Source organism: Microtus ochrogaster, linkage group LG10 (genome assembly GCF_000317375.1).
Source record: "Microtus ochrogaster isolate Prairie Vole_2 linkage group LG10, MicOch1.0, whole genome shotgun sequence".
In the NCBI taxonomy this organism is placed as follows: domain Eukaryota; kingdom Metazoa; phylum Chordata; class Mammalia; order Rodentia; family Cricetidae; genus Microtus; species Microtus ochrogaster.
The window spans coordinates 13,177,228-13,189,532 of NC_022035.1; the positions used below are offsets into that span (position 1 = coordinate 13,177,228).

A 12,305-nucleotide genomic window follows, 5' to 3' on the forward strand; every position below is an offset into this window, starting at 1 on the left:
GAGAGAGAGAGAGAGAGAGAGAGAGAGAGAGAGAGAAAGAGAGAGTGGGAGAGGGAGAGAGAGAGGGAGATATGTTTATTTAGAATTGAGTTCTCCATGTAGACCTCATTGTCATAGAACTCCCTCTGTAGTAGACCAGGCTGGCCTGTAACTTAGAGATCCATCTGACTCTGCCTTCCAAGTAGTGGGATTAAAAGCATGTGTCACGATCAACTGGCAGATACTTCATTGTATTCCCCAAACAGACTTCTGCTCAGCATGCTAGAATTCTCAGAAGCAAACACACTTCCAAGCTGAGCTGGTGTCCATTTATTTCCTCTTTTCCATCTTCCCCTATTTTTCTAGTTCATTAGCCATATATATATATATATATATATATATATATATATATATTTTTTTTTTTTTTTTTTTTACAAGCATAGTTCTTATATGTTGCTTCAAAGGGAGACATAGTAAATGCCAATCAATGAAGGCAGAAGTTTGTCAACTCCTCCTTAAATGTTGGTTTTGCTCGCTTGGCGGGAGCATATGTTGAAAGTACTTGAAGTTTCTTCTGTGAGACCTTGCCAGAAGGCTCCGTGGCTAGCTATAAAATGATTCCAGTAAGGGGTGTGCTGTGTATCGACGTGTGCTCACAGAGAATAGCTGCTACTGATCTTAGCAAAAGAATATATAACAGACAAGTTGTGGTCACTGTGTGGCAGGGGTCCGGAATTGACATCTGTGCTAATGATGGGAGGTACCTATAGCAGTCTTGCCAATAGTTTCTGTCTGAAGCATGCTAAATTTGCCATGGGTCCTGTTTGCCCGTTATTGTGCTATTACCATGACCATGGGACTTAGGGGAGGAAAGGGTTTTCTTAAACTCTTAGGTCACAATACCATCAAGTGAAGGCAGGACAGGAGACAAAGCCGGAAAGAGAGAGAGATGTTGTTCACTTGCTTGCCCACCGACTCCTGCTGAGTTACCTTCCCTCTGAAGACTCATTATATTTTCATGCATGTGGATGTCCTCTTTGCATTTATATCCGAGTGCCATTTGTGTGCCATGCCCATGGAAACCAGATGGGTATGAGAATCAGAGTTACTGATAGTTGTGAGCTGTCATGTGGGTGCTGGGAACCAAACCCAGGTCTGGAAGAATCTCAGTGCTCTTAACTACTGAGCTATCTCTCCAACCCTGTTAGCTAGTTTTCTTACACTGTACAAGAACACCTGCCTAGGGACAGTAACACCCATAGAGGGCTGGGCCCTCTTGCATGTGCCAATAATTAAGATAATCCCCCCAAATTTGCCCACAGGCCCGTCTAATCTTGGCAATTCTTCAACCAAGGATTCCTCAGATGACTCTAGGCTGTGGCAAGCTGACAATGAAAGCTGACAAGCACACTGCCTCTATACTTAGTAGGTAAATAAGAACACTGGTACTTACTTCACTGTTGCTTGGGCATGTCCTGGGACTACTGGGCAAGACAGGAAATACTTTGGTCCAAGAAGTGCTTCCGGTGTACCCAAGCGGGCCAGGCAAGAGTTGAGCTGCCTCCAGACGGACAGAGCCCAGTATACGGTCTTACACACAGGGTCACAGGGGGAGGGCGGCTGACCTCTGAACTGCGACGGGGTGGAAAAACAGGGCTGTGCCTTAGAAATACAATGTTTTCATTTTGCATTTAAAGACAAACATTAAAAACACAAACTATAAAATCCAAATCTCGCTGAATCTGACTGCACCTCTGCGTGGGGTGGATGGAGGAGGAATATGTAAATACAAACGTTGTCCACTGGGTACCACGTTCACCCTAGATACGTGCACATGTTAGTGTCATACGTGTTTCACAGCATTTTTCCACCACACGACTAAGCTGGGCATTTTGGCCCCATTTTACATATCAGGGGAAGGAGGTACAAAGAGAACCTTACCCAAGGTTACAAAGTTAAGAGGGGCAAAGCCAAGGCTAGAGCTCATTCACAATTTTATGTTAAGATATAACTGAAAAATAATTCTATTTATAACATAACATGATGTTTTGAACATGAATGCATGGTGAAATGATTAGTTCACACTGCTAAGCATATCCACCGGCTCATATACATGAAATGCTTTTAATGGTGAATACATTTATGATCAACTTTTAGCAACTTTCGAGTATATATTAACTATACACATCTATTTCTAATAGCAAGAAACATGGTATTAGGACACAGTATTTAGTAGAAATAATAAAGGGGTATATATCATACTTAAAAAGATGCTGAGCTTGCAAGATGGCTCAGTGGTTAAGAGCACTGGCTGCTCTCACAGAGGACCTGGGTTTCATTCCCAGTACCTACATGGCGACTCACAACTGTATGTAATTCCAGTCTCAGGGGATCCCTTTCTGAGCCTTCTGAGATACTGCATGAATGTGGTGCACTGACAAACATGCAGCCAAAACACTTACACACATAAAAGAAAAATCTCAAAAAATTGCTATTAATGTTATTGATAATCACTAAGATACAGGCAGTCCTTTCCCTCCTAAAGTTCAGCATTGTTGCTGACCTCTGCTCAAGCTATGCCCCCTGTGCTCCTTCATGAGAAAGCAATGAGGGGCCAGACTTAATTGTATGGGGAGGAGGTGGGGGACCAGAAACTAGCAAGTGGAGGTATCCCTTTGTGGCCTCCTCAGGACTACATGCTACGGGGGGTGGGGGGGCAGTGTCTCCATGGAAACACACTCTACCCCCACTCCCACAGGAAGGATGAGGGTTTTTTGTTATTGTTATTTTTTGTTTCTTAATTTCTATTTAATAAACTGCTGATGTGGGATTCCCCTTTGTATGCTGTGAATACCATTGGTTAATAAAGAAACTGTCTTGGGCCTGCACAGGGAATAGAGGTACATGGGGAAAAACTAAACTGAATGCTGGTAGAAAAAAAGGGCGGGGCCAGGGAGAAACCATGTAGCCTTCCAGAGACAGATGCTGAAACTTTAGCCAGGAAGCCACAGCCACGTGGCAATACATAGATTAATAGAGACGTTAAATTAAGATGTAAGAGTTAGACAATAAGAAGCTAGAGCTAATGGGCCAATCAGTGACTTAGATAATATGTTTTTGTGTGATTATTTTGGGGCTGAGCAGCCTGAACCAAACAAGCGGCCTTCTCTTAATACAAAAACTGCTTCCTAAGATCCCTCTGTTATTTACCCCCATCAAGAAGCATAATTTCCAGAAGGAGAATGGAATTTGCCTACTCCTAAAAGCTGAAGACACAGGTGTGCACCTCTCTCTCCAAAGTGTAGGTGCTGCTTGTAGAAAAAGTCTCCTTTTGCAAAATGGCTGTTATGGGAACGGCGATTATCACTTGATAGTGCATTAAAGGCTGCAGTTTCCTTCAGGAGTCTTTCTGACAAATCGGTCTTACAGCTATTGTATGTCTTTATTTCCTTGATGCGTATTCATTTAGCATAAGCACAATTTTGCAGGAATGCTGAGAAACTTAGATGTCATAGTAGATTTATATTTGTACGCCTTCTGTCTATAAGCACTAATTATCACGTCTAAGGAAAATAAAACATTGTAAAGTCAAATTTCATTACTTTGGGTGCTGGGAACCCAAGCCTCTGCACACAAACGATACGCTTTCCTGGTGAGCTACACCTCAGTGTACTTTGCGTCCTCAGAAACTATAGAGCAGAACAAAAGCAAAGGTGTGTCCTGAGCTAAGAGGGAGTCAGCAGTTAGCCATCAGTTCCAAGGACCAGGAAGTATGAGAGAGGCTAGCTAGCAGCACACCACACTCCAAATACCTTCCCTCTGTGGTTGCTGATACGTTTTACCATCTGTTAAATAAATTATCTGGGACAGGCTCATTAAGTCCAAGATCCCTTCCAGACTGCAGTCTTTAAGTACAGATCCAAGCTTCATGTATCATTATGCAAAAGAAGAATTGTCTAAGTACAGAGCAGTTAGGAAAACCTAAAAAAATGAGATGGAATTTAAGCTGATCTCTTACAGGATATGAAGGACACTTGTTAGCTGGGAGAGACTGAAATAATACTCTATATAGAACAGAGAAGTGGGAGGATGGTTGTTGGTATTGTTGTCAAATAGCAGAATGGGTGAAGTGCCTGGTGACGTCAGTAAAGGGTTGCCAATGCAGGCATGAAGACCTCAGTTCAATCCCCAGACCCACACAGAAAGACCTAAGTGTGGTGCTATGTGCTTATAACTCCAGCTCTGGGGAGCCACAGCCAGATGTATTCCTGGGGCCTCCAGCCAGCTTAATCTACAGGGAAGACCCTAGGTAAGTAAGGGCTTCAGGTCTGTTTATAAACATAAAGTGACCACCATCTACAGAATAGCAGCAAATCTGACCTCCGGCTTCCATGTGTGCACACGCACACGTGCACACACACAAATGGGTGAAAAAAGCGATGACCTTCCACAAATGACCAAGCTACCTGTTATCAACTGAAGCTGGCTGTTTTGGTGCCAGATCTCCTCTGTTATATTGGGCTTCAAGCCCCACCACATTTCCTCCTTTGTTCAAGATTTGCTGCAACTGGGGATCTGTTGCCTGAAGCCCCACCTCCCCCAGTCTCAGCTAGGCTTAAAGCACAGATCAGCTCATCCCAAAAGTGTTCCATGAGAGAGGCCTTCCTGCTTACCAGCCCTAGAGCACACCTCCTACGTTTCCACACCCACCTCTTTGCTGGGATGGACATCTTAGTGCTGTGCCCACTCGGTCAGCACTGGGCCCTGGGTCTCTAACCTGGTGGTGGTCATCGGATTCATAGCTCCACCTTTCAGGAAGGGTGACATCTTAATCAGCTGACTTTAGTCCAGGGTGAAGTGCCAAGAGTCAGAAGTTATAATATGAGTGTCAGGTAAGCTCACTTCAGACGCATGCACTCAGGCAAGCGGCACACACAGTGACTGCTGAAGGAGCTCTCCTGGCTCCCGCTTTATTGAGAAAGATCTGAGTTCAGATCATAGACCCTCACCAAGCTCTCTGACTGAGATGGAGGCTGCCACTTCACGGCAGCGACTTGAGTTTTTGGTGTGTGGCTAAGGTAGAACTTTATTGTCTATAAAAAGAATACAAGAATAGGGAAAGCATTTGAATCACTGGATTTGTGATCTTAATTTTCTGGTCTTTTTTATGCATTAATTGAGTATTTACGAAGATTTATTTGCAAGATAGCAAAAATTCTTAAAGTTTAAAAGGCCAACTAAATTATTTAAGAAAATTCAATTAAGTTATAAAACATCCCTTAAAGCAACTATGAAGCCTTGCTATCTTTATATGTACAAAGACAAGAGTTTAGGCATTTCAACCTGAGCCATCTGGATAGGTGGACTCCCATGCACTGAGTATGTTTTTAAATATATCACTTGATGTTTACATTTAAAATGCATCAAGTGATATATTTAAAAATCTCTCTTGAATGAAAACTGTCCACCATAGTTCCATCACAGGGCAAGGGTGATGACTTGCTAGGGCCTTTCTTAAAGGCACATCATTTTGTTTTGGGGAAATGTCCCTTCCCAAGTGGACGGCCCTCTCCTCCCCTCAAACATATGGGCATCCCTGAGTGTGTTATTAACAAGAAAAGAGAAGACGGGAAGTTGGGAGGGAAGCATGGTGTGAGATAAGAGAGGGAGTGGTGAACGGATATGATCAAAATACATTGCTTAACTTTTGAATATTTTTAAGAACAAATAAGTATCATTTACAGAAGATGAATACAAACATTGGTAAGTTCTACATGAAAGGGATGATTTGGCCAAGGAAGACGGAAAGAGCTTGTCAGGGTTAACAGTAGTTCAGCCAAGTTGCTACGCTGGGCTACTTGTAGCTTTGCCTCCTTTATGACTTCCATCCTCCTCAAAAGACAAAAAAGAACAAAAAAGGTCAAAACTACCATCCCTCACTTTTCTTCTAGCAAGAATCCTAATAGCAGCACTGCAATTAGAGCTAAACGTTAACTTCTCTCTAAAATATAATTATTTTTATTGAATAATTTTATTAAATATTACTAAGAATCTTGATAGGTGTATTTCCTGCATCTCTGAAAGATTTGGGAGAAGACACTATTATCAAATGCAAACATGCCTCTAAATGCCTGCAAGGGTTCGGCTTTCTGCACTCCAAGATTTTGGAGTGATTGCTTGTTCCCACTGTGTGCTCAGTGCAGGAACTATTTTATTAGCCTTGGAAGTGATGCTTGGGAAATGAAACACATCACTCTTCTGCTGCCCCCTTCCTCTATGCTGCACCCCACTTTCAGATGCCGTGGACGAGGGCAGCAGGAGCTCCTTTGCTGCTCTGTTTACCAGAGAGCTGGCAGGGGGTGTGCCAAGGCTAAGGACATAAAACGCTTACTAAAAACTACCTTTAGAAATTATTAACCATACATCTTAATTAATTAAAATAATTATTTTAATTAATAAAGCACGTGATTATTAACAGTGCTAATATTAATGAAAGTATCAATAACTTGAAAAACTTCAGATTGTAGGTTGTTGTTTTTTTTTTTTTAACCCTACTTTTCTTTCTTCTTACTGAGGTCACCTAGTGACTGCTTCGGCGAAAAGAATATATTCAAGACTAGGCAGAAGATTTCTCAAACTGGGAATTTCAGATCCCAGTTCAAATCACTGAATGACCAAAGGTCATCTTCCCGTCTGCCCCTCCCCACACTCACGCACAAGTGCGCACACGCACACACTGACTGATAGAATTGTGGCAACCACTGCAGACAGAGTTTTGGGTCTTGCACAGGTGCTCTAGTTATAGCCCAGAACTATGGGGTAGGCAGTTATAGGCACTGCAATATTAAGGAGAAACTTTGTAGGATTCTGCGGGTTTTAGAAGATGTGCTTTTCTCCGTGGTAATAAGAAGTTGACATAGTATGTAACTATCCTCTAATTTTTGCCTTGAAGAGAGGCACGGTGTCAAGTATCATCTTGGTCTTGAAAGGACAGCCAAAGGCCCGCCTGGGTGAGGAGAGCGGTTTTGTTATCAGTGGCTTAGAATATGATATTGTTAAAATAATGATGTTCTCTTAACACTGCCTGTGCATGGGGTAAAGGGAGAAAACTCTAGCAAATTGAAGTTCTGTTGTAATAAATCTACTCTGATACTCAGATGTCGGTCCATTCACAGACTATTAAGTAATAATATTTTACATTTGGTCAACACAGCACTATTCTTACATATGAGAAACTTTAAAATAAATATTTTTATTCTGAAAACAAGCACACTTAACCATTTCCCCCCATAGTGTAAAAGGTGTCTATTAAAATGGCATAAGCAGTAGGGTGATGCCCTCTGGCTCTAAGGCATCAGGGAGTTTTCTTTAAGTACGGTGATTAATTTTCAGATCAAACACTTTATAACTTTTAGAGCTTGATGGGATTCCTTAAGAGCTATTGATAACACCAGTAAAAACTGTTAACTTGTTTCTTATACATGATATTATCCCCAAACATTACTATTTCGACATGCATTCTCTAATAATGGAACTGGAAACCCATCCCCATGTTCTTGTCTCTGGCTCGGTGCAGAGGCTGTTGTGAGTTCCACATCCTTTGCTCGCGCTCAGCCCTGAGATGCTCACAGAGGATCCTAGCCTGGACCACACTGTAAGCAGAACTCAAGCCCAGGTAGACACTCCCTCTCCCACCTTGGCAGGTGGCAGCTTCGGCTTGTTACCTTGTTCATCACTTTCCTTCGCAGGAACCTCTGCAGCAGGCCTTGAATGGGCTCACAATCCCACCGCAGCTGCACCCAGCGGAAGTGCTGCTGCACCAGCAGGTCAGAACCCTGGAGACAGGCCTTGCCAAGGGTTCCCACCAGAAAGCAGTTCTCGTGGAAGTAATAGCATTCGGACGTTCCGTTTCCTAAAAGAAGCCAAGACATAATTCAGCCTCAGCTATTTATGCTTGGTGCCAGTGCAAATCAAGAACACGGGGGAATGTAACTTGTACTTTGAGGACAGAAAGATTGGAGGTACACCAAGAGGTGTAAAGCACAAGGAATAACTTAGCAACCTGGGACTCCCCGCGGCTTGGGCTAGACACACATTTCTCTCAGAACAATGTGCCGAGCAACCTAGAACCTGAACCTGCCTTGAGCGATATACCTGCTTTAAAGAATGGAACCAACTTGCTCTCCTTAGCAGGACCCTTGATAAGGCTCCTTTCTATCCTAACCCATCCTGGAATATCACCCGAGAACTATGAGCAAAGCCAGCTTCAGCCTAGAAGGGTTTGGGGTGCTGGCACAGGACATTAAAATCGTGTCAGGTGAACTTTGAGGAGAATCCCCTATTTACTCTCTCATACCTATGCATAATTGGACCTCTTACTAAAATCAGATGCATTGTGGAAAGGGGCATGCAGAATGAGAAAAGCTTATATATTCCAAATCCTCTCATCAATGCAGAAAACTACCCATGCTACACCCCTTAGAAACCAAGCTCATACTTCCCTTGGGTTTCATCAAAAGAAACCTCAAACAAAAATCAGGACCCTTGTGCTTCACACATGTGGCCCAGCATGAATCTTGAAGATGTATCCTTTCTAATCTACACTATTGGTTCTGGGTAAAGTTTCCCCACCACTCTGTGAGTCATGTGGGCTTTTATTCCATTCCAGAATAAAACGCTAAGAACCTCTAACGAAGCCTAGGCCCAACCAGCGGCAATGAAGCCCCACCTAGCTTGTTAGAGAGCTCGCCCCACCCTTTACCTTTTTGGAAAGTGCACGGGCTTTCAGTGCTGCGGTTTTCCAAAGGTGCCAAGAAGTCCCCCAGTAACTCGGATAATGAAGATTTTTCCAAATTTTCTAAGATGACAATTATTTTCTTCTTAATAGGAGACTGTTTCACTGGGATCAGACAAGCTGCGGTCAGAAGCAAAATTTGAGGTCAATGCCTTTGCAAAGCCTACACAAACTGGCACAAGATGCAAACCTAAGAAGACAGTGTTCACAGAAAATGTTGTGTGGTGGGCACGCTCTGAAAATACCGGAGGGTCACAGCCGCAAGTCCAGGAACTTGCACAGCATTATGCAACACAGCTGAAAACAAACACAGCATGCCACCCCTCATACATAGCAAACCCCGGGCATCCACCCACCACCACTAGCAAGGGCTCTGGTAAATAAAAGTTGTCATTCCCACACTGGAAATGACAACTCTGAGAACACAGGAAGCTGTCACAAATGATACATTATCAAGTCACCAAAGATATATATATATATGTATATATATACATATATATATATAAAATATGATTTCATCTTTTATAAAGTTTGAAAAATGTTTAATCTGTGGATTTATAAGCAGGAAACAAGACCATAAAAACACATTTAGACCATGAGGTGGGGCTCTACAGTAAAATGCTTTCCTGGTGAACGGGAGGCCCTAGGTTCGCTCCTTAACACTTCCAAAAATACTAAAAAATTATTATCCAAATGATAGTGATGTGGCTGCAAGCAAGGCTTTCTGAGCAAGAGGAGGCATGTATGCACATTCTGGAAGCTGAAGGTATTTAAATTCTCGGCTTGTTCAGTGGCTAAAAGGTTAATTTAGTCAAAATTACTCTTTGATCGTTATCTTTATGTGGTGTTTTGTGTATGTTTCATGATATCAAAGGTTAACAGCGTTAAATGTCCTTTAAATCATACATATATAAGATGTTCATAGCCTGAATAGGCAAGGCTTTGCAGAAGAAGGGATCAGATTAAGGTTTCAGAAACAGTTGAGGAGGGAGTGAAATCTAGTGTCTCCATTTTTACCCTTCCTCCCACTCAGGATGAGCAGAGATGGCTACATATCAACCCAAGCGGCAAGATGAGCGTTCAGTGGGAACTTTCTACTAACAAATAGGGAGCAAATAAGCCGGCATACAAAACCTACTCAACACAAGGCCTGGCGACGACCATGTCATTTCTGCTTCAGTAAAAATATAAAAACAGCAATTCCTAAATGACAGTTAATACGAAATGACTGCATTTGACTTCTTAGAAAACGTCAGAAGTTTCGGTCCTAGTCAAGTTAGCCTCCAGTGAGGAACAACCAATTGGAAGCACTTGTGGAAGATTCTACTTGTCGTGAACACTCATGGGAGAAACTTCTGTACTTGCTTCTCAGCACTATAGCTACAATGGATTTTCATTCTCAAAAGAATCCCCGAACAATGTAAGTGAACCTCTTCAGCTAAACATCTTTAAAAACTAGGCTAGAAATAAGAGCCATCTCTCGATTTCCTTGCACTGGGGGCTGGGCATCACAGTATCGTCTGATGTGATCTTCCATACAGCAGTCTGGTAACAGTGACAACTTATGCTTCTCAAGATTCAAACATTATCTCTGAAATACATGTATGTGACCAGCACTAGAGGCCCAGACCAAGTTTGAAGAGAGTCAGGGCTACGTAGTGAGAGCCTTTCTTAAATAAATAATTATAATATATGCACACATACGCATGTGTATACTATAGAAGTATAAGAAATTATAATTGGGCTGGGTGGTGGTGGCATACACCTTTAATTCTAGCATCAGGAAGGCAGAGGCAGGCAGATCTTTGTGAGTTCAAGGCCAGCCTGGTCTATAGAGCAAGTTCTAGGACAGACAAGGATAGACAGAGAAACCCTGTTCTGGAAAGAAAAAGAAAGAAAGGAAGGAAGGAAGGAAGGAAGGAAGGAAGGAAGGAAGGAAGGAAGGAACGAACAAAGGAAGGAAACTTATAATTGGTAACAATAAATAGGCCTCTTCTATTTAGTAATAAAAAACAAAAGACCACAACCTATCTATCCAATGGCTTACATTTCTTTTCCTGTAACGTAGTTCTGAGGAAGTGCAGATTTCCTCCGATTTGTGTTAGGTGTAAGGCTTTGTCAAAGGGCTCTGATGCCTCTGTGCCAGCCAGCATGTACAAGAAAACTTAATTACATTTCAACAAATGTTCATCCAAGTGTTTCCTTGTGACAGGTGCTACAGGCTTAATGGTTATGTCTCTGGGGAGTGGATGAAGGAAGCCATTCTGGATGAGGGTTAGTATGAGGAGTGGCATTTTAGCAGCGGACAGATGTGAGCAGGCCATCTACCTTTAAGACATGGTGGACGTAGAATTCCGTTGGCTGGTTACACTTTAGTCTCAGAAGGGACTGGTATATTGAATCAACACTGAGAGAGAAGTGTCTGGATGGGGAATTCAGAGCGAATGGCTTCAAACTAATTCAATGGGCTCAAGCAGCCACCTCCCCTCTGTGGCGTAGCTGCTCTACACTCTGTGCTCATGCTCCATCCCCCTGCATTACCAGTGATTTTGATGAATCTCTATTCAGATGTACTGGACACTGGCACTTCCTAAATGTTCCCGGTGACAAGAAGGTCCTGCCAGGGCCTAGATCTGCTGCTGCACTGCCCACTAGGGACAGAAATGAGCTGTGGAAGACAGAGAAATGTGAGGGAATTCATCAGCACTGCTGAGGATCAGTGAAAATGTTTGAGATTCGGGATAAAGAAATGGTTCAGGATGGGGGTAAAGAGGATTTGACTCCTGCTCTGAGGTCTCATTCAGTGTCAGGAGAGTTGCAAGAAAGAAACAAAGAGAAAAAGAAACAAGATCTCTAACTGATGTGCTGAAGGCAAAAGAAGAGGCCCTTACCAAGGCCCATAAAGGTAGAAGAGCATTAGGAGATAAAACAGTAAGTTCGCCTTCCACCTTCAGAGATGGGCAGAGAGCAAAAGACAACTTTGCATTTCCCACCGAAGAAGAGGCAGTATAGTTCATCGAGGCGGTGAGCACACGGCCATCGCTGTACCTGGAAAGCGAAGAAGATGATGGGGAGTAAGGTCTGATGTTTCCGAACTGAGGAGCAACAGCCATGGAAGAGAGATAAGGAGGGAGTAAGGAGGTGGAATCACACTGGCAATAAACTGAACTTTTAGATGTGCAAGAGTACAGGAAGATGCGCAGGGAAAGACAGGTTCATTTTCTTGATCCACTAGGAGAGACAGCATTGCTGACTTATTTTACAGCAGACTCTCAGAATTAAGGGCGAGTGTTGCTGTTCATAGGTGTCTCCCTCATCTATGCCCGTCTTGGTCTGTCATGAGGTCCCATCAAGGTAGTGGGGGTACCACTGGTGAAAAGTGTTTTTAACATTGCTGGCCGCCTAGCCCGTCTTCCCTCTGTGACCACTTTCCTTCATCCATCTCTCTGAGACCAGCCAAGTTGGTTTCTTAGAGAAACAGCACATACATAGCTCAGATCACTTAGCGCAGTTGGATATCCAACTGTTCACG

General features: G+C 42.9%; 1 protein-coding gene across 3 annotated transcripts in view; it reads right to left on the bottom strand.

Moving 5' to 3' along the window:
* Positions 1–12,305, bottom strand: part of Cttnbp2 (cortactin binding protein 2) — a 159,923-nt gene that overhangs the window by 16,188 nt on the left and 131,430 nt on the right. For all 3 annotated transcript variants that reach the window (XM_026787506.1, XM_005363762.3, XM_026787507.1), the window contains 3 exons: positions 8,741–8,893; positions 7,704–7,891; positions 1,433–1,611 (listed from right to left, as the gene is read on the bottom strand). In XM_026787506.1, coding sequence (XP_026643307.1) covers positions 1,433–1,611; positions 7,704–7,891; positions 8,741–8,893 — 520 coding nt within the window. The remainder of the gene's footprint in view (positions 1–1,432; positions 1,612–7,703; positions 7,892–8,740; positions 8,894–12,305) is intronic.